This window comes from Halictus rubicundus, chromosome 2, assembly GCF_050948215.1.
Source record: "Halictus rubicundus isolate RS-2024b chromosome 2, iyHalRubi1_principal, whole genome shotgun sequence".
Taxonomy (NCBI): domain Eukaryota; kingdom Metazoa; phylum Arthropoda; class Insecta; order Hymenoptera; family Halictidae; genus Halictus; species Halictus rubicundus.
This window is the reverse complement of record NC_135150.1, coordinates 15198480-15225583: the sequence shown is the minus strand read 5'-3', so window position 1 is coordinate 15225583 and position 27104 is coordinate 15198480. Positions and strand designations below refer to the sequence as shown.

General features: G+C 46.8%; 1 protein-coding gene across 2 annotated transcripts; it reads left to right on the top strand.

Moving 5' to 3' along the window:
- Positions 1-21294: 21294 nt before the first annotated feature.
- Positions 21295-25416, top strand: LOC143362659 (uncharacterized). 2 transcript variants are annotated; one of them, XR_013083678.1, is made up of 4 exons: positions 21295-23330; positions 23865-24087; positions 24891-25125; positions 25207-25416. XR_013083678.1 is itself a non-coding variant. In XM_076803024.1 (3 exons), exons 1-3 carry the CDS (start codon positions 23002-23004, stop codon positions 24990-24992), a joined length of 654 nt encoding a protein of 217 aa, XP_076659139.1. In that variant the 5' UTR covers positions 21295-23001; the 3' UTR covers positions 24993-25416. The 2 variants fall into 2 exon arrangements, 1 of the variants encoding a protein (XP_076659139.1); XM_076803024.1 differs by having other exon boundaries at positions 24891-25416.
- Positions 25417-27104: the final 1688 nt, after the last annotated feature.

Here is a 27104-nt window from a genome sequence, read left to right as displayed (position 1 = left end):
AGTTCCCTGCCCAACCTTCAGCCTGGATACCCAGCATAGTTCGCCTACAGGTCCAACAGCGTTGTACGGCTCTTCTGTGTTCCCTGGTCGGAGACGAGGAAGAGAAGAGCATCAGGTCTCCTCCCTTTGTCTTGTTCTTTCGGCCCGTCTCGTTTCTCTAGTCCTCATCTTTCGCCCGTTTACCTCCACTACTTGTCGTCATCCGGCTCTCAGGCCCTCCTTCTATCCTCCTTCTCCGTCTCTCTCGCTCTCTCCTCTCTCTCCACACCCGCCCTCCCCGGGGCTTCGACTCTCTTTTCTCGCGCGATTCGCGTGTGACGCATCGCAGCCACCCTGAGAAACGCGCCCACGCAAACGCTCGAGAGAGGCTGCCTCGCGATTCTTCGCCTGCAGGCTACACCTGCCGTGTTCCGAAGAACCTGTACCGGGTGATCCCGAAATCCGCCGTCCCGATGATCCACGCGGTCCGCACCTGGCCCGTCCTGCCGCCTCTCCTCCGCGCTTTCACCGCGCGCCGCGTCCCACCGTCGTAGATCTCTGTCAACCCCGACGCGTAACGCCGATTTGGAGCCGGCTTTTCTTTCGGAGTGAAAGCGACCGGGACACCGTAGAGCCGCGGACTTGTCACGCCGTGTATAAATCTCCTGCTGCGCGTGAATTACCGCGATCGCTCGGTAATTAAGCGACCCCGGCGCGTCGTGACGATTTTCGTGCCTGCGGGAGCTTCGCGGGATCGTGCGCACGCTCGAACTTCGGGGATAGAATAGCTCCGGCAGAACGATCCAAATGGTGATTTATAATTAGCCCTATAATCAGGAGTAGCTCGAGACGGGGGAGGTTGATGAGTATTAATAGAACCCAGGGATCTGGAGTAATACTAAAGTCTACGGTATTTAAGACTCTGATATAGGATAAATGTGCCTTACCCGCATTCAGTAGTCAGCCATTTTAAATATTCTTTATACAAACGATTTATATAACACCATATTAATCCTTTGCACTCGGCGCTATTGTAATTCCAAGACTAAATTTTTCTTTCGTCCTAGAATATTTTCAGTTTATTCATACGAAACTGATCCGATTTCCACATACAACAGTTAAACGTTCAGTAATCTATAAAATACAAATTTTGTAATGTAACAAATATTTCGTAATATTTTTTGTAATTTCTTTGAAATAATGCCACAACAAGTTATAGTGGCGCATCAGAGTCACCACTCGAGTACAAAGGGTTACATAATAACAAGGCTTAACACTTTATTTACCGGAAGCCTATTAATAGGATTTTCAGTAATTGTGCTGTACCAAAAGGAAACTTAATAATCTTACACAGAATTATTAGATTACGGTATTGGGGGTGAGTTGTAGGTTAACGACAGGAAATGCTATTGCTGTTGAAGGAGCCGTTAAAAAGTCCTTAACATATTAATGGGATTTTCAATCTTTGTGCTGTACCAAAAGGATACTTAATAATCCTAAACAGAATTATTAGACTACGGTGTTCGGGGTCAGTTAGTTATCGAGAGAAAATGCTATTGCTATTAAAGGAGCTGTTAAAAAATCCTTAACCCTAGACAATAGACCTCCAAAAATTACTCAACCTACGATTGAGTTCTATGATCTTAGTTGCATTAAATCCCGCATGAAAATGAAAAAGTATTCTCGAAAGGTACGGACGCCGCCATTTTATTACAGGGTTTTAAAAAAGAATTATACTTTTTAGAATATTTTGAGACCAGGCTGCTTTACCGAAAACTGTAAAAGAGTACGTGTTTCCTCTTCAACGATCGGTACAGAACCAAAGGCGAAACAAATTCTTTGCAAATCATTGATTACTTATGGGTACCCCTAACAGTTGCAGAGAAAGCTGGCACGGGGCGAGGCAGTGGAAACGATGGAAGAGTTGGAGCGAAGTTCGGGGAACGGTTCCACGGAGTCGATACCGGATATAAAGTAAAGCAGACTCGAAGGGAGATTCGCAATACGCGTAATTACAGGTTGCAGCTCGTCCGGCTTGCAGACTCCGGGGGCCGTTTGCGCGTGCATGCATGCAGAGCAGAATTTCTTCGTAACAGTAGGGGGAGAACGACCCATTTGCCTCGCGAGGGGGCTGGCCGCGGCCGGCTGATTTATCGCCGGCGTCCGGAGCGTGGCTAATTATTAATATTCGGGAAAAGTAACCGGCGAGGTTCGGTTCCGCGGCCTCCGCCTCCGCCTCCGTCCCGGTGGCATTTATCCGGCGTCGAAAGCGTGTCACGGCTCGCCAAATAGGACCGGAGATATCGACACAATGCCCAAAGAAATATCCCCGGCACTGAATCGTAAATCTGCTCTCGGGTGAGACATATTTTATTGCCGGCTCGTAACGTATGGATGCTCCGAGGGTCGCTCGTGTGCACGCGCGCGCGCGCGCTCGCGCTCGCTCCGTGAGTAAAGGCTCCGCTGCGGAAATATTAATGCAACTTCATCAATCACGCTGCATAAACAGTGGGGCAAGAAAACGATTTACTACTTACGATCTTGACCAGCCTACCGACGAATGTATAGCACACGCTCCGGAACGCTCGCGAGCATCGGAGAAACTCGAGCCGACGCGGGAACCGACCGGGCATTCGTCAAAATCTTTCATCGCCAGGCCAGCATTCCCACAGACGCCTCGAACGCGATTAAATTGAAACCTCGCGCCGACTTTGTTTGCCCCGCCGAGCGAAAATCCTGCGAGCACCGGCGATCTTGTTTTCCTCGTGGGATGCGCGCGCGGTTCATTCATACTACAGCTCCCGATAAGGTGTGGTACCCTTTAAACACGTTCCACGTACACCGAAGATTAACTTCGCATTTTCTGGTTCGATTAAGTCATCGTTTATAATTGCATCGCTCCGTGGTGTTTTAATAATTTACGCTTGAAACCTAGCGCAGCTAAAGTAGATCCTGATTGCTATAGTTCTCCAACAAGCCTCGAATGGGGCGGCTTTCGGAACATCGTAGCGATGATAAATTGCAGTTGAAATCAAGCGTTGGTGCTAACTTAAATATTGCTTTCACGACTCTTCAATAAAACATTCTCGTGAAAGATTAAAATCTGCAACAGGTCTGACAGATCGAACTGCCGGGATTTTGTCGAATGCGTATGGATGATTTCTGGTTCAAGTAAGAATCCAACGATCATCTCGTCTCCCCAGAGTCCGCGGCGGACTTTCGCTGGCGGAACGGTAATGGATCCCATGCGGCTCGAGATGAAATTCGTTCTTTGGCCGAATGAGAGCGAAGCATCCGGTTGACCGGGTCGTGGACGATTATGCGTGCGTTCCGCGGGCCCGTAAGAGCCCGGCTCCGCGGACTCCGTCGTCCGTTTTAGGACGCGACGTTAGGCAATCCCAGAAAAGAAAGGAATCGTGGAAGATGCGAGGACCCGAGGGAGACGCTCGGCCGACCGGCTGGAACGCACCCATAAGTACCGCGCGCTCTAGACTCACGTACTTCCTTAATGCCGAATGCGCCATCCGTTTTCTTGCCATATAAGTTTCTATCAAAAGGCTGGATCGTAATCCAGAAATCTCTCGTGTGACCCCATGGGAATACACACTCGGTGAAACTCACGCATGTCCTATCCCCACCGCGGACCGGGACGGTGCTTGAGAACGAATGAAATCACGGTTGACTCATCCTCCTCTCTCCGCGAAACCGGAGCTTTCTTTCTCAAATTAGATGATCTATAGACCCGAAAGATTCATTCCGCACTGTATCTTCATATTACGACAACCACTAGTCTTTGTACTTCTAACCAGGATTGAGAGGACACCCTGTATGTTGACGGGTATGCAAAATCAATTTTTCAGGATTTTGTTCGTCACTCTGAGCGACAGATGTCCATGACGGAACCATCTCTTTAATATTGAAAATCCTATTAATAGGCCAACGATTTTTTAACAGCTACTTCAACAGCAATAGCATTTTCTCTAGTTAACCAACAACTCACCCCCAATACCGTAATCTAATAATTCTGTTTAGGATTATTAAGTTTCCTTTTGGTACAGCATAAATATTGGAAATCCTATTAATAGGTTAAGGATTTTTTACCAGCCCCTTCAACAGCAATAGCATTTTCTCCATTATACAAATGATCGCGAGGAGGTCTCACGGATTTGCAGAATCACTCTTAACTTAACAATTATTTTGTAAAAGTGTGTATAATACCCGAGTATTCTCGGGCTTCTAAGTTAAGAGGTTAAATTCCGTTCGCACCCTGTATAGTCCTACATGATAATAAAGGTGACTCTACAGCTGTTCAAGGCCAGGGGTAGTTATACACAAATTGGTAAAAGATTTTTCATGAAAAATCGGTCCGTCTTTAGGCTGCATCGTTACTGCTGGGACACCCAGTGTGCACGTAAGATTAGAGATCGAGCGAGGTGTAGTGTAGCAGAATAGATCGCAGATGAAGCACCAAAATGTCCGCAACGCATAGCTACTTGATAGAACCCGCTACCATCCGGCGGGCATTCCCAGCTCATCATCGCCCGGCAACCGCGGTAGCGTCTTCAATATCGCATTCTATCCGCTGAAGTAGTAGTCGTTTGTCTTGCGCGGAGTATACACCCCGCGGAATTCTCCGGGCGTTCGTTAGAAGAGGCTCGAGCGGGCATCGTTCATCCGACGATTCGTCGAAGGGTTAACATAAACCGCGGCGGCGCAACATCGTTTCCTTCTGCGGAGTACACGCGTGTACGCGCGATTCAGCCGAGGTGTAAATCATAGGACGGTATGGGCACGCACCATTGCGAGGGAAGTCGCTCTCCTCTCCTTGTCTTCGGCTCCCCGCGGCCGATCCTCAACATTCTCTCTTTCTCTCTCTCTCTCTCTCTCTCTCTCTCTCTCTCTCTCTCTCTCTCACTCTCTTTCGGTTTCCTTCTCTCGCCGTCTTCCTTGTTTCTTGGCTACGAGTCGCGCGATGAGAGCAGCTCTCTGGCGCGGGGCCATCTCTGGTCGCTAGAACGGGCATCAGCTGCCTGACAAGGCGTATAATTAATCCCTAATGACGCTGGCATAAATCCATCTCGGTAGGCCGTTTGGCTGCTCGCCGCTCGCGCGCCGTTGCCTTTACTAGCGAAATCAGCGCTAGCTTTGTCGCTGTCGTCCATTTTCCGCGTTATTTATGCGCCCATCATTGGATCGCGCGGCTTCGAACAGTCGACCCACCGAACGGCTACAAGGAATCCTGGGATCACCAAAGGATCCGCTCCGAATCGCTCGTGAACCCTCCGAGCGAGCTGCGGACCGAGGATAAGCGGTTTGGCTGCCTCTCGCGCGGTCTGTTCCGGTACATGATGCTTTCGATTTTTCTAGAAACCTGTGGCGATCTTATATAATCTTGCACGACTGACGCACTCGTCGGAGGACATTCTTAATTAAATGAGGTATGAACAAGTGCTTTCAGTTGGATCTTAGCATCGGTAAAATCAAATTCTTACTTATCGGTCAAATTAAATGTGTATTATTCTGTCACGATTTTGTGGGGTTTCACTAGTCCCTATTATCTAGTATATAGTGATTTCGGATAGAAATCACTTGCATAAATATGAATTTCACTTGCATAAATTTTTAGTAGCACCAAAGGGACTTTTGCAGGTCCCAGAAGCTCCTGGTGGGCCACGGTGGAAGAAGATGGACCCTTTCCTTTCCCTTCCCAGAACCCTACCATTCCTTGGACCCCTCCTTCCTCAGGTCCCTTCCTCCCTTGGATCTGTCACTGCCCTGAACCCCTTCTTGCGATCCCTCTCTGCCCCGAACCCCTTCCTCCCTTGGATCTGTCACTGCCCTGAACCCCTTCTTGCGATCCCTCTCTGCCCTGTACCCCTTCCTCCATTGGATCTGTCACTGCCCTGAACCCCTTCTTGCGATCCCTCTCTGCCCTGAACCCCTTCCTCCCTTGGATCTGTCACTGCCCTGAACCCCTTCTTGCGATCCCTCTTTGCCCTGAACCCCTTCCTCCCTTGGATCTGTCACTGCCCTGAACCCCTTCTTGCAACCCCTCTCTGTCCTGAACCCCTTCTTGCAATCCCTCTCTGTCCTGAACCCCTTCTTTCGATCCCTCTCAGCACTGAACCCTTTCTTGCCCCGACCTCCTGCCGCCCTTGAACCTCTTTCTTCCTCCTACCCCGCCATCCCTTGTACTGTTTCCTTCCTGGGCTCCTTCCCACCCCAGAGGGTAAACACCCAAAAAAGTGACCAGGAAAGGGCTTCCCCTTTGGTTCAATTTTCTGCTCCTTGGTCCACCAAAGAACCACAATTCTCCATTGTAAAACTAACGTCCGTGCAAATATAAGAAAGAAATATTCATGCACACTAACACATTGTCCTTGCACTTCCCAATAATTTACAAATTTTTGTAGATCTACTAGGACAATATAAGGGGTTGGCAAACGCACTGGATTTTCGAAGGATCCCAGAGACGACCGACGCGACGTGGGTCGAGATTACAATAAGATGACGTCAGGCAAGCATGTAACCAAGAAATACGAACGTTGTAAACTAGATCACCGCACGGGATTTATAACCGGTGTCGCTTTTTAACTAACGGCTTTATCGTTCCATTGTTCCGTCGCGTTTTGTCGGCCAAGTGACTTAAGCGGTTCGCTACGGGGTCAGCGGCAGCGGTCAACGTTGTCGCTGTGCTCCCGTTGAGTTCACATCAATCCGCGAAATTTAATAAAAATGGTTACCTAGAAAGCCTCCCAATAATGAGCAACTCCTAAATCAGTGAGTGTCACAATTACATTGAAACAAGTGTTCTGATGAACTCTTAACTTAAAAGCCCGAGAATACTCGGGTATTATAATATAATATAATACACACTTCTACAAAATAATTGTTAAGTTAAGAGGTTAGAGAACGTGTGCTGGTTACGGGTGTGCGAGAACCCTTAAAATTTTTTAGCACCCGACGAGTCTCGACCATGACTGTACTGCTGGTAGATTCTTATCGAAAGCCCCTTAGGTGACACACCTTGGTCGGACAACCTGTTTGCAACCCCGTCTTCGCCACATCATCGAGCCAAGCAAGAACCAGCCACACGGTCTCACAATTAATCAAAGCACCTGGGGAATCATAGACGGAACCGTTTTGCGGCAGTTAGGCGACAGAGTAGGGCGTCGAAGGAAGAAAGCATTGTGTGTCGAACGGCGCAGTCGAGGCGAGCCATCGGCAACCACGAGAGGAACGGAAGCTGACCCGGCGCGGAACCGTGCCAGTAGATAAACGCGTGGGATAAACGCGGCGAAAGAACAAACCGTCGGCGAAAAGAGAGCGGGGAAAATGAAGCGTTTACCGATTCCCGGATAGCAGGTCCTTCCTGGAAAGGATCGTCCTACTCTGTTTCTCGGCTGTTGGCGCGGCGTGGAAAGGAGAGGAGAGCGATGCGATGCGATGGAAGTTCTCGTTCGGAACGGGGCCGACGAGCAGCGGCAGCAACAGCAACAGCAACAGCAACGGCACACCGTGGAGGAAAGGGAAGGAGCAAAAGCGAGCCGAAGCGAGAACGAGCGGAGAGGAGAATCCTGCGCGCTCGTGCGCGGGCTGTGAACTCCGCAAAGAGGGAACTGGCGTACCGAATTGATGCACACGAAACGGCATGCCCGGAATGTTATAATCGCGAACCTTTGAACCCAAACAGCCGAGACTCCCACACCACCCGGGACCGTGCCGGGCCCCGTTTCCATCGCTGAAATTACTCGTGTTACTCTCCCGTTCGTGCCGGTTCGTCGCTGATACGCTTCCACGAAAGAGCCCCGGCTAGCAAACGACCGCCTCTCCGATACCTGTATAATAATTCCCGTGCGTTTCACCGATACGATATAGCCCGATACGGGTCACAGACATACGAACGCGGCGATCTGGAAATGAATCTAAGCGCACGGCGGAACTGCCGCGACGCAGAAACAGAAACAGTGAAAGAGGGAGGGGGAAAGGGTGAGGGGAGGTGGAGGGGACGCTGCTGATCGCCTGGTTACCGTCCGCTCGACGTAGCCGGCCGCTAAAGGACACGGAATTTTATCATCCATTCATATAACGCCGCTTTTACTGCGTTTCCCCGCGATGGCTGATACCGGCGTCCACGTCCACATTGGAAAGCACGCCGGGTAATTAGAAGATATCGCGGATTCGATGTGCTGCCGCTTTGACCTGTTTCCGGGGACTATGGCTCGAGAGCTGGCTGGCACAAACAGGAAGAAACGCGGTTTTCAATGTTTTTGTCCGATTAGGAATTTTTATTCGACTATTCTGCAGTTCAATTTTTAGTGAGACAGAAAGTCTCTTGCCTTTTGATTTATTTGGGGGAACCATAAGTAAAGAAGTATTTCGAAATCTGAAACAAACTTTGTAGTAAATTCAAGTTTTTATTTCTTAATTTATTGTATAATCTCCATCGTTATCAAGCACAGTTTGCCATCTTTCCTGCAAATTTTCAATCCCCCTCTTATGGAAATCCAGGGTTCGTGAAGCAAAATATGACTCAAGGTGCCTCCTTACATCTTCTCCAAAAGTGAATGTTTTATTTCTTAAATAATGCCCCATAGATCTGAAAAGATGATAGTCAGAGGGAGCAACATCCGGTGAGTACGGGGGGTGCGGTAAAACTTGTTGACCTTCAATACATCTCCATAAACATCGCAAATTTTCTTTGTCGTTACCGTTGCATTAAATCCCGCATGACAATGAAAAAGTATGCAATGACGAGTATGATCCTCGGAAGGTACGGACGCCGCCATTTTATTACAGGGTTGTAAAAAAAATTATACTTTTTAAACTGTAAAAGAATACGGGTTTCCTCTTCAAAGATCGGTACAGAACTAAAGGCAAAACAAATTCTTTGCAAATAATTGATTACTTATGGTACCCCCAACATTTTATTTTAGTCTAACTCTTGAAGAACACAAAATAGTGAAAGCATTGGAAGAATTTAAAAGTGTTGTCATTAAGAAATAAAATAAATTTCTATTCTGCTTCGGTTCGTTGCAATCGAGGCAGACAATTTTTATTTCGCACAGGGATACAGAGTCTAGTGATATTATTGAAGAGGAATACAGACGAAGAATGTACAAGGAATATCAACCGTATTTTCCAATCACGTTCCATCAGACTCGAACATTAATATCCCGGAGTCCCGCAACAAAGTGTGTTTTATTAATACTTCGCCATCATCCGCGGGACGTTGGTTTTTTGCGTCGACCGCCGTACGGTTACATTGTGCACGACAAGTTGTTAAATTGCACGCGAGTTTCTAGTCTTGATTAATAAATGATATTAAAAAGCCTGTCAGACGGCAATCGTCGCGGGTAAAGAGAGATCGGGGATTACGTGTATTTCACGGTTGAATTCGAAAGTTGCACGCTGTCCGCGACCTAGCGAACGTTCAACGGATTCGACGCCGCGGTAGGAAAAAAATTTTGCAAGATGGATAGTCGAAAATTTCATGGCACCGCGCGCTGTACGGAGCAGGCGAGGTCGCACTAACTCCCACGAATGCCCTACGGGAGTCCCCGCCGCCTTTCGTTTCGAGTGGGCGTTGCGGTAATTAATTTTTGCCCGATAATTAAGATATCCCGTGCAGACGCTGAGATATAGCCCGCGGTATCGCAATTTTTCAGTCGGCGGTTGTATCCTCGCGTGTTTCCTCGCGCAACCTGGCAATTCCTGGTGTCCTGAAGGAGCTGCTATTACGTCCTCGCGGGAACGATCCCGATACAGTAAATTCTCCGGCCATTACCATATCCAGTCCTCACCTTGTTCTTCCCCGTTCCGCTATTATCGTTGCGTAATCTACGCGAATTATATGCTATTCTTTAAATAAGCACTCCGAACACTATAATTTGCCCGGGCAAGCCTAGCGCGCATATATTATTCAAATTGTACGATAAATATGATTCCCCGTATATTAGACCGTGAAACCGAACTGTTAATTGTTTACACGATGTAATTAATAAAGCGGGACATACGAGCGAGCTTCTTCTATATTGATATTAATCTTCGGGGTTATTTCCGGAGCAATCGGGCGCACAATGGGGGAACACTTTTTCTCAGTGAAGATTAGTAGAAACTTCAGAAGCTGCGGATGCATTTACAGTTCGTAATAGGATCCATTAGAGGAGGCGATCGTCTAAACCGTGAAACTTCTCGCGAGTCCAGGAATCACGGGATCGCGTCGCCGTAGAGCTGTTGAAAAGTCTCGAGAATCCACGGTACCATCCGCAACAAATGCGTAATTGCTAGTTCCAGTCCGGTTGTTTATCTACTTGCCGTGTCGCCCGAAGCGGAACACAACTACGACAAGGTACCGCGGCATTGACGTGGGATAACGCGAAAGTGACTCCAGCCTAAAATTCCACGTGAACTGTTGACGTGTAACGCTTCGGGATTACACGGTACAGTGAAAGTCCCTATCAGAATGCAAAATCTCTCTCGACCGATAGCGTCACGATTGTTCGCGGGCGCGTTCCAAAACCCGCTCCTCACATCCCCAAAACGTAACATGAACAGTTAACGGGAGTACAGTCTTTAGAGAAGAGAACACACTATCATAAAGACACTGTAACTTGAATGTTAAATTGCTCGCCAATATCCGGTACTAGGTGTAGCGACTGAAACTAAAATTAATAAGGAAAGAAAGCGCTGAATAGTTGTAAACGGAGAAAGTTTATGAATCTACTCGTGCAGCTCGCGAAACAGGCATGATATAACTGTTGATGAAAAAAAGTGGGACAAAATTCTGCAGGACTTTCTTCAATCCGGAAACGATCGTGTGAAATTATAAATTTATGTGAAGACACACGGTGTAATTATTATTGTTTGATGATTGTTCGTAGCGCGTCCCGCGGAGCAGTGATGGTAACCGGGACAAGCGCGGCGGAAGACGAGGCCAAGTTGAAGAAAGGGAATGAGCAGCTCTCCGAGTAGAAACATCTGGCCCACGGTGGTGTTTCGTGGGGATTATTAATTGTTTCATCTCCGCGGTTATCCGCGCCTGCCCGATCGCACGACTAAGCAAATACAAGAGGCGTAACCCACGCGGTGATGTATGAGCTTAAAAGCCCTCACGATCCGCCGGGTACGGAGCCTCGGTCTCTGTCCCTCTGCCCTCGGAGCAGTCCGACTAAACGAAGAGGACGAACGATAGAGCCGAGGGGTTATCATCTGATTTATAATTTGAGGCTTCGACTGTTCTCCACCGTGCGGACCCGACGTTTTCCGGTTCGAGAAAGGTAATTGGTTTGCCGGCACGATCGCAGATAGCTGCCGCCGCAGGTTCGAATCGAAACTTTGCCCGCTCTCCCTCTCCAAGATCGCGTTCCTCCTTCCGGAGGCTTATCTCGCCGGAACACTTTTTAATTCGTTACCGGGATCACGAATATCGTCCGCGGCCGCACAAATCGAGATCCCTTCGGTCAGTCAACGATCATTGCGATCGTTGTTTTTCTAATTATGCGCTCGCGGCGAACTCGAAAGCGCAACGAACGGTATACGAGCGGCGGGAAAAGCGCGATCGCGATACCCACAGCGACAAAGTCTCTCCGGAGACTTTAATGCCCGACAGGACATGCGCCGCGCCGCGCCGAGCACCGTAAACGAACGCTGTAAATATCCAGGGCCCGATGATCGCGCGCAACAGCCATAATCGAGTGTCCTCCCCGTATGAACGCCGATCGTTAATTAAATGGCAGCTGGCGGAGGCGACGGTAAATCTTCGGGAGTCCCACCTAACTCTCCTGGCCTTAATTAATTTATCATCCGTATTGTTATTTGAAAGCATTTCTTCGTATTACGATCATAAATTATCCGATCGGGATGTTCATTTTCTTCGTTCGCCGATTCGTACACTATGAGCATCCTCTTCGATTATTTACTGGTGAACTTATCAGGTCAAGGTCATTCGGAGGTCACGCTGTGATATGTCTTTGCGTACATTTGAATTACGACTATCTTATAATGAACTAGGATATGGGGTACTTCGTTTTTAAGCCTGATGTGTTGTTGAAATAATTCGTACATTTGACACAGTTTTCTAAGACATAAGACGGTCTTTAACAAAATGGAGATTTGATCAGGACAAAAAATGTTACACAATTGAAATGGGAATAATCTTTCGCAGTTTTATGGCCAGATTGATTGGACTGGAACTAGATTAGCAGATCCACTATAATAATCAGTCTGCCCGCATAACGATTTTATTTTAAACAAACCTTACGTTTAATGTGTCATGCCAAACTAGAAGAATTAAAGAAAATATGAATGTGTCGAACAGGACTTGCAGATCACAAGAAACTGAAGAAAACATTGTTTTCAGTCGAATCTATAAAAATGTAGGTTCACAGACAACAAAATGATTAAAAATTGCAGCGTATGGGATCGTGTACGGTGGAATTGAACCCGAGGATTTTTCATGGGGCTCACGCAAACGCGTGCCAGCTTGTCCGATGATTTGTTCGCCTCGCGGCCGGCATTTGTATCTTTCCAGCGGTTCGCCCCCTGAAACGTTAGCGCGGACGTCTTCATCCGTCCGGACGTCTCGGGATCGTGGACCACGGGCAGCTAACGCGCTGCCTCTTTTAACGCGCGCGGACCCTGCCTGCACACGCCCGGTGAATTATGGAGTGCAGCAACACCCACTTCCTGGTCCACGAAACCGCCGACTCCCACGCATACTGATCGACCTGCCAGGGGCGGCATGATACCACCACCCCGTCCCCTCGATCTCCTCCCTCTTTCGTCTTCCTCCACCTCTGAAATCTCCTCTCCGCGTTATCCCGTCCAACCAACAACAACGCTCGTCGCCCGTTCCTCTCCTCTGTTCTCTATCATTATTCGCCGAGCGATTCGTTAATCAATCATGCCGCCTAATTGCGCGACGCCGCGCCGCGTCATGCCGCTGCTCGGACGTCTCTTTTTGCGCCAGTGAAACCTTGTGTTTTGCGGCCCGGTGCCGAGGGATGGTTTCGTTCCGCCGGCGAATATTAACCGGATAACGCGAGAATGATACTGAACGTAAAGATCGTGAAAAATGTCGAAGAGATACTCGAGGCTACTCGATAGAGTCTATTTTAGGCACGGAACATCCGGTTAGCTCAGATCGGTCTGTTCAGATCACATAAAATAATTGATTTAGAAAGGATCTGATTCGATAGCTGATCAGGTTGTACTATATATGTCGCCAAGGCCTGGATGATAAACGTCGCGGAATTACCCCCACTACCGCTGGGTGTACCCCGTGAGGGGCCACGAAGCTCGAGAGTCCACGGACGTCGAGGAGTGTAAACATAACACGGGGTATATCTCCTGGACGATACAAGACGCTGGTAAGACCCGTGTTGTTGACATAAATCGAGAATTCACTGTACAGCACACTGTCAGTTGTGAACGACACCAGAGTGAATACTTTCTTCTGAAGATCAATATTTTATGTATTATCTACTGATTATTGAGTTCCATGGATCTATTGTGCTAGTTCTTCAGTCTCATTATTCGTGGACTTGAAAGGTGGATTAACCTAGAAGTAGAAATGTTGAGGTTCTTTATGAGATTCAATCCCAAGTTAACGCACCTTTCAAGTCCTTGGATAAATTGGCTAAGGGTCTGATATATACTAGATCTATAGAATTGAAGCAGGAATTAGAATCATTAGAAATACAGGTAGAAGAGTCTTCATGAGATGCAGCCCTATTTCCTGTAGGAAATATGGAGGACATAACCGCAGTCCTACATTGCCTCGGGATAATACCTGTGGCCAAAAGACACCAGAGGAAGAAGAGTCGCTCAACCTTGTGCAACAGCAACAGCAGCAGAAGATTACTATATCAAAGTGACATGTGTCTACACTGGAACATCATGAAGCTTGACACTACTGACCACAACAAACTTTTGTCTCGAGCATTTCTTGGCTAAAATAGCTAAAATAGCAGGACATGTCCACGCGAAGACGCTTGAGAGGTATCAGAGAACTCCTCCGAGAACCTGAGCAAACGGTGTCAGGCTCGCGATCATCATTTAGCTGGGGGATTGACGGGGGCCTCCTCAGGTTGTGAATCGATGATTTCTCGGCGCATTGGGCGTCGGTAAGGATGGTTTCGTTCGGGGAATCTCTAGAACCGATTTACTTGCGACGCGGAGACGGTGCACGGGGAATCGCAAGAACATACGTGCTGTCGAAAGGAAATGCCTCGCCGGACGTGAAGCAGGCAGGCGCCGGGAGTACGAAAAGGCAGGAGAAAGGAAGAGAGAAAGAGGGTCTACGGCGCGGAGAGTGAATTCTGAGATGGGGCATAAATTGATATGCATCCAGCATTCGACATGTCGGTCGGATGAAAGAGGGAGCCCCGAGACAATGCCTGTCGGCCACGAACCCCCTCGCGCATCCGGTGCGTTTTCAAGGAAGCTTTCGGAGCATCGTGACACATATCAATTGATTTTCACGGGCGCAGGTCCGGAGCCCGACGCGTTCGACATATCGCCTCCGACGCCTTTCTTCTTCTCCGCCCTCGCGGCGAACAAAAGATGAAAGTTCCCGGCCGGTCGGGCTTGCGTCGACGCTATCAAACCGTCCAGCGATTCCTTTCGGTGTCTTACAGCTTTCTGCATAACCCCATCGTGGATTACATCACCGTGCAATTGTTATCTAAGCACCAATTTTCACTTTTGATTTAGTCAGAAAGTATTCAGGATTATTCTGCAACTTTTTATTAAATGTTGACCATTTAGAAGTTTTTAAGACTTTCCTGTATCAGGTTAATGACAATTTGTCATGAAACACTTACTCAGTTTCTACAATATTTTGAGAAACATACGATCTGCGATATATGTAAAGTACCAATTAACATAAACCACCTAATAATAGAATGCAAAAAATATGAGAATGAAAGGAAAAATGCTAAGTTGCCTAGATCCTTACCCATTCTGTTAAGTTCTAAGGAGTATATCGCCGGTCTTGCCAAGTATATCAAGGATACAAATTTGTATAATATATTGTAAGAAAATGTACCGTGTTGCTAATGACCTTTGTTGTTGAAGCAACATTAAATAATTAAATTATATATATATACAGTTAGAGAAACGACACATAGAGCATACATTATTCATTTATTTTTATATGAATCCACAGAAAATTGGTCCACTCCAATTTTGACTGAGCCCAAATAAGAGTCGCGAAAAATGACACTACCATTGAGTGAAGAATTACAAATCGTTTGCCTAATGATTGTGAGATTATTTGCTTGTAAGATTCGTTCAGTGATTCGTGGCGAGCGACAGATGAAAGTTCGAGCATCGTCCGATTTCACGAGTTTCGTGATTCCGCTGGTAGTTGCACCGGCTGCAAGTACGAGCGGTATGCGTACGCAGCAGTTACTAATTTAATTACAATGAGACACCGATTGCACAATTAACATATCGTTAAAATACCGCGGCGCGGTAATTATACGCTTTCTAGGTGCATAGGTCGCGACGGATTTGCATATCGTTCGGAGAATATAAACAACCGTCGTCCCGGCACGGCTACATTTGACAACGGCCGCTCGTTAGGACGTCGCCGGCTGCATTGTGCAATCGAATTTCCAGATCGCATTGCTGACAATGGCGGCAGAATGCGGCCATTGATGCGCGAAAGCTTTCCACGCCTGCGCTGTACAATTACTGGCAATTACTCCTACACAAGTCCTCAAGAGACGTGGAAAATACAAAAGCTTATTAATCTTAACCAAGGCTCACAGCTGGGAATTTATCTTAGTCAATTTTTCAAGAACAACAACTCCGATCGTGAATCAGAAAATCTTTATGCAAAATAAAAGTGTTCTCTCGTAATGACTTTCTCTCTTTCAATAATTTTAACTAGTCGAGGATGGTGTAACAGTATTCTTAAATTCTTCTCTTGTACGTATTTTGTAGTTATACATTTTCGTTGTGAATGCATAAAATCCGCGGTCATGCACAAAATCATCAGAGGATACAGCTCGAATGAAAGATGCACCAAGCGTGTTTGCGCTCTCCGTGCGCTCTAATAATTATAAAATTAAGCCGTGACTTGCCCCGCTGTTCGCTTTCGAATCCGAGCGGTCGATTAGCTGAAACGATCGCCGTACGATCGTACAAAGGATCCGGGACCCGGTGATCTCCGCTGGATCGCGTAGGATAGGAGTCCGAGGAGGAAGGTGTTAAAGGCGCCCTGAAATAATTCAGACGGCGGCGCCGAAAGGTTGCGCGTTCGTTCGTCCTCGACGTGTGTCTTCTATAAATTCCGACTCGAGCCGTGGAACGTCCCCCCTGGAAACTACTTTGTTTTACAACTCGACACCCACGTCTCGTCTCTATGCGTACGCACGCACGTTTGCGCGCGCGTACCACACTCCTACGCGTACCGCTCGTTACACACATCCGTATCGGCCCGTAGCCGCGTCGCCGTTCTACACAGAGCACGCGCTGCGTTCAATGTAAAGCGTTAAAACGCTACGTGATCGAATTCGACAAGCGACCGGACACTCGCCAGTCCGAGCCACCATTTCGCGGACGGCGACGGAATATCAACCGGAGAGATCGTTAGAAACGTTTTCGAATTAACCGCGCGCGGCTTTTGCCCAGCCCGGCCCGAGCCGATCCGATCCGATTCGAGCCGCGTCGGAGCGCGATCGGTGAAACCGATCCTATTCCGATGCCGTCCGTGTCCATCGGGCCGCTTAAAATTACATAAACCCGCCATAAGCGAGCATAAACCTCCTCCTCGAAACGATGATCTTCTCGCGGCACCTGTGACGCAAGAAAATCGGCAAAAACCGACTTTTACATTCGAACCAGATCTCACTTGTAACGAAGCCAAATTTCACAAAATATTCACACGCCAGATGTGCTACTAGAATCTTCTTCTGGCGACGATTTATCGTAGGGCCAAGACTCCGTAGATTCGCGGTAAGGTAGAGTGGCCACGTTACCGACACAAATAGGCGAAAAATGGTTTCACGGAAGGAAAGTTTTCTTCTTTTAATTATTTGCAAAGAATTTGTTTTGCCTTTAGTTCTGTACCGATGGTGGAAGAGAGAACACGTGTTCTTTTACAGTTTTCGGTAAAGCAGCCTGTGTTCCAAATATTCTAAAAAGTATAATTTTTTTTACAAAAAGAAATTGTAAAATATTTTAAACAGTCGCTGGAAATCGTTAATAAAGCGAGAGCTCCGTGACCCTTGGAACGTCTCATTTATCAAAGATCTATCACGACATTCACGACAGATTGGTGCAGAACGATTTGAATCAACAGTGTAGCGCTCGGTGCCGAACGCTTCCGGCCGCAATTAAAGCCATCCATCATCTCTTATCAGTTTCCTAATCAACGAAGTTACCTCAGCCAGAACTAAACGTTAATGGGCAATGTTCGCGCGACCCGTCCTGGAAATAATTTTGCAATTACACGAAATCGTACAGGCGATCCTCATCACGATCATCGCGCATCGGTCGATTTTCCTCTGACGAGCGCGTAATTTAAGCGCTCGTGCACACACACGGGCGAACAGGTACACGCACGGACCACCGTTGGGAACAGTGCACAATTATCCGTATTTATACCGGTCGGCTCTAATTGCCTTGTGTAATTCTCATAATCGTAAATACACGTGTCAAAAGGTGTTGAAATCCTAGCACGCCTCGAGGAGCCGGGCTCGATAAATAAATCACGGACAGCCGAGATACGTAATCTAATTCCGCGATATGGGTAGCGAGAGGTTCGAGCCGATTCCCGAGCTCTCTCTCTCTCTCTCTCTCTCGCTCTCTTTCTCTCAGCACGAATGTTTACGATAGTTTACACGGAAGACGCTACAACCGAACGTTTCAGGGATCAAGGTAATCCTACAGGGATTTCGCTTGAAATGGCATCGACGCTGATTGCTCCTCTCTCTCTCCCGTCTCACGATCGGAACGCCTGATTCTCGCGTTTAACGACCACGATAATTTTGCCAGGTCATGTTTACTTCGTTTCATCCATAACATCTCCGCGCCAGACGTTTATGTAATTTACCAGTCTGTAAATTTGCATGGAATAGAAAATATTTGTCTTTATAACCGATTAAAACGTATTGGAAAATACCTGTGCAACTGTGAACGAATTTTATTATATTTTCACGCGGTAAACGTGTGCTGTGAATACATGCATGTAAGTCCGTTTAGTAACAAGCTTTCTTCATGTTCGGTGAATCACCGAGTCCCAGCCGTGTGGTCGTTTGAACGCTTCCATCTTTAAACAGATTTTTCCCTGTAAACTGTGGGAAACTATTCAAAATAGCCGTCGTTCGATCGAGAGCAGCCGTCGTGTATTTATTCTGCATTGTTCGGCGGGGAACTGCGCTTTTGTAACGTCACACCTCCGTAAATTCCCGGAAGATGACTTTCGTGCATCATTCGGAGGGAGACGTTGAAATGAATGGGATTTCCCAACGATTCCGCGAGGAGAGAGGCGTTCGGTTTCGAAGAACTTGTTCTTGGCTCTCGATACGGCTCGCGACTGTCGCTAATAACAATGAACACGATGTAATCGGGCTGGGGCGAGGAGGGGCCGGGGGTGTTCTCGATTTATGGTGGCCGATACCCAACCATGAAACGGAAAGCAATTGCTACGACTCACCGTCGATACTCAGTCAGACTCGTTAGTCAAGAAACGTCGTGAATTTCGATCTCTTCCGAAAAAAAATGGAGGAGGAGTATGGTTAAGCAGAATTTACGACGAGAGTAAAAGACATTGACGAATTTTATTATTTCTATTCGAAGAATAAATGTAATCAATTTTACCATGATCACAGAAGGCTCCTCAGAGAATTTTACACTTTCCAGTGGAAAGATGGCGGAGGCCTGAAGGGTGAAAACAGTCATTGTCCTGCCGGCATCATTTAATTCTGAGCCACCTGCGACCCCGAAGGAGCAGGACGAGGGACGCGTCAAGAGAGAAAGAGCAGCTCGGCTACGAAAACCGACTACCGTTTCTGTAATCGTGCCCGTCGATCTCGCGGCGTTTCGATCCTCGATCCCTTCCATCACCTGCGGAATATTAAAATTTGCCACGACCGTAATCGTTATAAGTTATTCACCCGGGAATCCTGACGTTATCGCGCGGCGATCTGTGGCTAAACGATTCCCGAGAGAGTTTCTATTCCGACCGGAGCGACGAAGACGAAGACGAAGACGAAGACGAAGACCAAGACCAAGAGAAAAGAGACTAGTCCCGGCTTCTGCGGAGAAGTCCGCGGGATCGGTTGGCCTGCCTGAAAGCGTCGGTCGGGCGAGCTGCCGGCGCGGCGCGAGATCGTGAGAAGTACTCCAGATCACCGAGCAGGATCTACCAGCTACATATCGCGGGGCTGTTAGAGTCAGATCGCTAACAAAGTGAGGATCAAATAATAACACGTTACGATCGCGCTGCCCGAAGATAGATGGCGCGCGGTGTGAGTGAATAATTTGATAATGGCGGCGGCGGGAGCGACGCTTCGTACTTTTCGCCCCCGCCGCCTCCTTCTAGGATCGAGGACGAGAACGGTCGAAGAGGGAAGATGATCTCCGATCGTTGCTCGAGATCTAGCACTCAGTCCTCTCTCTCTCCCTTTCTCTCTCTCTGACCCTCTCTTTCACTCTTCGTGTTCCCCTTCGCTCTCCCTGCGCCTCTATCCGCCTCCTACCCCGACACCGTCGTCTCTTATTTTCTCCTTCCATCCCGCGCCATCGTTCCGCCTCCGTCCATCTTCCTTACTCCCGATCTTGAAAGATCATGCCGCGAGATCACGGGGCTATTCGTGATATACCCGACGCGGACGGGTTATGCGCGCACCACGAGAGATCAGCCTCTTTCCTGGGCCCCCTCCCGCCCATCCCTCGTGTAAAGGGATATTCCGGTGTTTTCGGGATTTTTGCAGACGGCCTTAATGGCGGATGATTGTGTGCCAAAGGTAATCCCCAGGTGAAAATGAGCCATCCGCGGACACCCCCCGCGCACCGCCTCCTACGCGAGACCGGCCGCGATCCTCGCCTCGTCAAGATCGAACGGGAACCTCGTGATCCTTGGGAGCGTTGCGATTTCGTTCCGGCTAACAGGCTACGCCGTACCCCTGCTTTTCGACGGATCACGATCTGCCTCCAATTTTCTTGCGCTAAAACACGTGCGAGCGCATTGATGCGGCGTCGAGAAATCGGAACCGCGATTTTAGGATGTGCGTCCTTCGAGTTTCTAGTTCCCACGCTACCGGCGCGATGACGCTGCGGAGTCTATTCGTTCAGCGTTCACGGGTTGCATAAGTAATCAATTATTTGCAAAGAATTTGTTTTGCCTTTAGTTCTGTACCGATCGTTCGAGAGGAAACACGTTTCCGGTAAAGCAACCTGTGTTCAAAATATTCTAAAAAGTATGATTTTTTTACAACCCTGTAATAATGCGGCGTCCGTAACTTCCGATGATCATACGCGTCATTGCATACATTTCATTTTCATGCGGGATTTAATGCAACGGTAACAACAAAGAAAATTTGCGATGTTTATGGAGATGTATTGAAGGTCAACGAGTGTCAACGTTGGTTCAGAAGGTTTGCTGCTGGTGATTATGACCTCTCTAACAGGCCTCGAAGTGTAAGTTGAATTTGATAATGACACCCTAAAATCTCTAGTGGAAGCTGATTCAAAATTAAGTATACAAGAATTATCGAGAAGATAAAGCGTTCCCAGCAACAGCTTTCTGCAAATGAAACCTCAATATCAACCCCTAAACCTAGCTTATCACTTAGAAAGGTGTTACTGTGCATTTGGTGGGACTGTCGTGGCATAATTCACTTTGAGTTGTTGAAACCTGGAGAAACAGTTACTGCTGATTTGTATTGTCAGCAATTCCTACGGCTGTATCCAGAACTGTTGAAAAAGAGGGCATCTTTAGTCCACAGAAAAGGTGTAATACTGCAAATTGACAATGCCCGGCCCCATACAACGAAACCCACTCAGGAAAAAATCAAAGAATTGCAATGAGAACTCTGATTATCTTCTTTTCAGATCTCTGGAGCATTATTTAAGAAATAAAACATTCACCTCTGTAGAAGATGTAAGGGGGCACCTTGAGTCATATTTTGCTTCACGAACCCTGGATTTCTATAAGAGAGGGATTGGAAATTTGCAGGAAAGATGGCAAACTGTCCTTGATAATGATGGAGACTATATAGTAAGTTAAGAAATAAAAACTTGAATTTACTACAAAGCTTGTATTAGATTTCAAAATAATTAAATACTTATGGGTCCCCTTAATAAAACTGGGGATTTTAATGCAGAATAAAAATTGTCTGCGTCAAGTGCAGCAAGTAGAAGCTAAAGGAAAATTGATTTCTTCACTTTTCAGCTTTAATAAATTGAAAATAATGTTAGAATATTCTGAAATTCTGAAGATTTCAGTACTTTGACTTTCTCTTACCCATTTTTGTCAAATAAATGCGTGAAATCCGAATCGAGTGTTGATTATAGGTCAGGGAAAATTGCACGGGATACACAGAGGAGACCCCACCCAAGAAATCGCATCAGCAACTGGGTATCGGTAATTCCAGAGCGATCGGATGCGTTCGAACGTTCCCCGTTTTACCTCTGTGCAACATGTATCATCGTCGGGCCGGTTCCTCGGACTTCCTAATTCGCCGAGGATCAAAACCACGGTTCCGCGCGTCTCGTCCATTCCAATTAGAACCCTTTCGACGGTCGGTTGCGTGCACGCGTTGGCCCCACGTTGCGGAAGACTGGCGATTATACATAAGCAGGGAACGGTTGCCCTTCGCGTTGCACCGGGAGCCTGTTTTTCGCGGGAATCGCCAGGAGGAAAGACAGGCGGACCGCGAGAAACGAACGGAAGGTAACGGAGCCGGCAACAAGGGCAGCCGAGGGATCAGAAACGACGAAACTCGGGGGACTCGGAGCGAAGAAGGAGGAGCAGGCGGAGGAAGCCGATGAAGAAGGGGAAGAAGAAGAAGTCGGAGATGCTCGCGGCTCGTGAGGCTCGTGCATAGGTAAGTGGCACTTATGTTTAATACGTGAGTGTGGATGAGTAGTCGGTCCTGCACGCGATCCTTGCGTCGGCCAGGGTCTTCCCTGACCTCGCGTTCGCTAGAACCAATTTCCGCGGATAATACGAGCGCTCTGTGAAACTGAAACGCTCCTCTAAATGGAGCAAACAGGCTAGAAGCCACGGGGGCACCGATACGCCACCGGTGCGCGCCTTCTGTTCCCACAGCGTCCACCATCGGACCTAACAGCAACGACCTAACTGCCAGGAAAAAAGACTTCTGTTATAAACATAGAAATTGCGAAAGGCGCGAGTCAAAAATGGTGGAGGTCACTATACTTCTCTTCTCCAGAGTATAATCACACGACACACGAACTAAATGAAATTCGATGCGACCTGGTTCAACGTATCATTTTTGTAAAATGATCAATGAATTTTTGTGCAAATTCAAAACAGACGCGTTCCGAGATGGTAATAGACATACTGCTGGTAATATTTGTTGTTAATACTGTACAATATTCTACACATTGACGTGTGCACAATGTCATAAGTAACCCATTTGCACGTCGAGGGGTTAAATAAAATAATTGTAATGTAATATTATCGTGGCTTGCGTAACATCCTTCGACATTATTGTGTGTTGGAACTTTTACTTAGCTCCTCATTAACCAATGATTAACTGTTTCGGCTCGAAACCATTTTTGCGTTAAACGGCTCGTTTATGCACCGATCCAGTAATTGCTCCTCGATTCCGAGCATAATCGCCGGAGTCGTTAAGCTCGCGAAACCGCGGCTCTTTTCCAGTCATTAGCGAGGCCGGATCCGCTGTGGATCGTTTTAATATCGATCGATGTTGTGTAATCGGCTTGTCGAGGCTAGCGCGCCCGTTCGATTTTTCACACGCGCGCCCATAAACGATCGTTCCGCCACCGCGGTGCTCCGCCCGTTAACCTAATGGGAAAATCATGGCGGTCGTTTCTCACGAAGGACTCGCGAGAGGGCGATCAGCGCGATTCCGCGGATCTCGGTTGTCCCTGGTATCCCTGGTATCGATCGTCAAACGGGACTTGTTTTTTAAACAAACGAAGCGCACTACAGATCCGCTCCGCCATAGAACAACACGTGCCGACGACAAAATTTTAGTGAAAACGGAAAACTTTATCCCGAGACAAACAATCGTCAAAATTCCAGACGAACAGCAAGCGATTATGACTACTGGTCCCATAGTCAAGAATCCAATGTACGCACTGTGTCTCTTGGCTGCAGTCTGCGTACGACAATATGTTCAAACCAGGTACGATCCGTGCAATCTGAAATTTATTCAAAGACTGCGGATTTGATACGTTCTTGACAAAAATGGGTAGATATAATTTGAAACTGAAATGAATTTGAAAATATGAATACATTCCTTAAAACTTGATAAGACCACAAAAGAGAGATGGGAACTCTTATTTGTTTCCTATATGCTGCAATCAATGCAAAAAAATTTTATTCTGCATACAAATCCGCAGTCTATTTATTAAGCATGCTTTGAGAAATTGATTATCATATGCGTTGTTCAATAAATAGACTGTGGATCTGTATGCGAAATAAATTTTGCCGCAACAGTTGCCAAACACGGAAGTCACGTAGAAGTATGTTTCTTTCTTTAAGAATTTTATTAGGTCGAACGTAATGTATCGATAGTCTTCAATTCTTTTAATCTTTTCATTGTTTCGTATTACAATTATTCATTTGTGTCAGAAATACATAAAATCCGCAGTCTATTAATAAGAAAGGAAGAATAATAGAATTTCTCTCGTTCAAAATTGTAACGTTTCGTGTCTAGAAACGAGCAGCCGTTAACGAAAGGTTTGTCGGTTCAGCCTCCGACAGCTGTCTTCACGAGACCAAACGAGACGATCCTCAAATCGGTAGTGAAGGATAATATCACCGTGAAATCTTTTAAAAAACGGCCACAGATACACGAAGCCGAGTCCTTGGTCACATGTGTGCAAAACTTTTATAAGAGAGCGTGCCAGGTCGTGCACGATGTTGGTTCGGGGGTACCTGTAAGTTTTTGCTAATTTATTCACAAGACGATGTCACTGGATGTCTCGTCACGCGTTGAAGTCTTCAGAGCGGTGTCCAGTTTGACACTTTATTGTAGAAAATCTATAAAACTTACAAAGTAGTACATAGTAGTAGTACATAGTCTAATCTACAATACTTTATGGGTCATTTGATTCTTTGTGTACATGTGTGAAGCCAACTGCATAAGGTGCAAGTTATTGAGATATTTTTTAAAAAGTGGGCTACAATGTTCTCTTGAGACAACTGGGAAAAATTGAATTTATTTTTTATGCATTGTTTTTTTTTTTATTATATGTATTGAAGGTAAATCTGTTTACATATTAATTTCTTATCATGCACTCATTCCCTTACCTATAAAATCTATCTAAACCTATTTACATCTACTGATTATCTACTTGCTAATTGTTTCTGGTTTTATTCTTTTCTTTCCTTTCCTTTTTTTAGTTTTCTCAACCAACCCTCTTAATTCTCCATTCTTTTCTCACTTACCAATTGTTCTAGGCTTGTCTGTGTCCTAAACTACTAAATTCCCTGTAAATTTATGCACTTAAATTATTGTTGTAACACGAAGTTCCATGCTATAGAAACGAGCACTAAAATACATTAGTTACGAGAACAAATAATCTTTATTGCATCTCGAATGTTTAATGAACGAAATAACATTGTTATTTTGATAAATAGAATGAATCCTACAAAGTTCCAATTGTAAATTACGGTTTATATAAAGTCCCGATTGTATAATTTTTGAATGATCCAAAGTTTCAATCCGTTTTCTTATCAGGCCTCGAAAACGCCAGACTCGCACGATCTGAATAACACGAACAACGTCCTTGATTCTATCCTGTATTTAACGAGCAGCGTTGGAACTAAATGGATAGCCTGAGTCGAAACGTAACCCACTAATGACCACCCAAGAAACGTGAAGACTGCCGTTCGACAGAGGTGAACGCGGATTGAGGGGGAGTCCGCAAACAGTCTTTGTCAATCGGCGACCGCGAATCCATGCGATTCCACGCGTGAGTGTAATTTACCCTGTGAACGTCGTCATCGCAGAAACATTAGCCGACGCAGCCCACGAGTTTCTACTTTTATTCCAGATACCAGGTTATGCAAACGACCTGGAACCCGGCCGCGTTCTGAGGCCACAAAAACTCCGGGGAAACCGGTAGTTTTGAACAGGTGCCTCCCGCTCAAAATGGCGCCAACGAGCGGAGAGGCACCGAAGAGCCTCCAGAACGCAGAACGCGCGCGCGTTTAATCGAAGGAAAAAAAAATGAATAAATTTGTACGTTGCAACGACAAGTGATCTAATAAATATATTCAATATTTAAATCGTTATTTCTTACTTTGTTCATTTTCAAGAAATTTCTTTAGTTGGCAAATTCATCCGAAAGTCCTAAAAGTCTATTCACAGACACCTGAAGGAATCAAAATTTAAATGTTATTCATACAAAACTTTCGTTTTCTCATATTAACACGTTGACTTGGTTCTCCGTCAATTTTAACGAGTTATCGTGTAGCGACAATATGGAAATATTGCGTCAGTATTTGCAAGTTCCCTGCAGGTTTGCTGTTATTAACTAAATTACTTTGATTTCGTGGGTTCTTTTGTTGCTGTACGACATTTTATTAGAACGTAGCGTTAACCAAAGAGCAGGATGCTGAATTTAAAGAATAGAAAATGGTGTTTCAAAATGAGGTTAAACAGCGACTGAAATTTCTTTCTGGGATATAGAACCAGAGTCATCGCTTTCGATTTCGCGGCAGAGTTTCGAGGATTCCGGGTCCACCTGCGACTGCAGGTTGCTCTTGTGATATTTATCGCGAGTATCTCGTCCCGGGGATTGCCTCGGGTTGTCTCGCAAGCCATCCGTCAGAACGGTGGCCGAGCGGATTTCCAAATCTCCGGGTTCGGCTCGGCTCGGAGCGGCGCGGCGGCGGACGACGGGGCAGGGCTCATTTGAATTTTCCCGGACAGGATGTGCACCGCGTGCATTTCAATCCTGCGGGACACCCCGACGAATTATGGTCGAGGTGGATGGTCCCGTGGAAGAAGAATGGAGACGACGACGGTGCAACTGGAGGAACACCACGGTCTACGTGTACGCGGATGGTAGTTTAAGAGCGAACGCCCGGTATCCAGAGCACGTCCGGAGCGCGAAGAGCTTATTGTCATGTGCAGGACTCCGCCGGGGCATTTTAATATTTCCGCTGAATGCGTCGTGAAACGGTAGGAACGGTAGGACGACGAGGACGAGGGGGGGGGGGCGAGGACCCGAGAAAAAGAACGAAGGTGCAGACCGGAGGCGAGGAATCGTTGCAACGCGAGTTGCCACTGGTCTTGCGTCTCACCGGCTCCCGTGACAGGTGGTTACGCGCCTTAAGAAACCCTTTGTTTTTTCTCGCCTGCGAGCTCCTTGCGGCCCTGACGACACCAACCTTCGGAGAACCTGGCGCCACGAAGCGCATAACGATACTCGAATTTAAATGTTTCTAGACGCCGCGGGTACATCGGCTTCTTCCGTCGCCGGGTTTTAACTGCTGCTCGAAAATAAAGGACGTCTTCTTGTCTGCAGCCCGAAATTAGCATCTCGCGAGGAGAATTGCGCGACTGAACTCGCGACCACTGCGGAGAATCCCAAAGACTGTCAAACCAGCCGGTTGTCCAAACTCATTCAACACTTTGGCTGCTCGGCGACCTCGAAAGTTCCATAAAGTCAAGGTAATTTTTCAGTTTCCAATTTCTTTGCATTTTTCAGATCCCAACTAAATTCGCTACACCGGACGCGTCGGTGAAAAACTTTGTCTTTAAACCTGGGCAAATATTTCCTGGAGGTAGGACATTTGAACCTGCATATATTGCAAATAAAAATTGAGTGGCTTCCAGTGGCATATAATTTTAACACATTTTCTGAATATTGGCTTTTCAAATCGAATCACATTTTTCAACACGTCGATCAACGCTGTTCGTTATTCCAGAGAAAAATGTATTAAT

Bases quoted from the DNA above. Each gene is read 5' to 3' on its own strand.
- LOC143362659 (XM_076803024.1), top strand. From the start codon at position 23,002: ATGGCGGTCGTTTCTCACGAAGGACTCGCGAGAGGGCGATCAGCGCGA. The intron at 23,331-23,864 runs GTACGATCCGTG...TTTCGTGTCTAG, and splicing joins CGACAATATGTTCAAACCAG to AAACGAGCAGCCGTTAACGA. The intron at 24,088-24,890 runs GTAAGTTTTTGC...TTTTCTTATCAG, and splicing joins ATGTTGGTTCGGGGGTACCT to GCCTCGAAAACGCCAGACTC.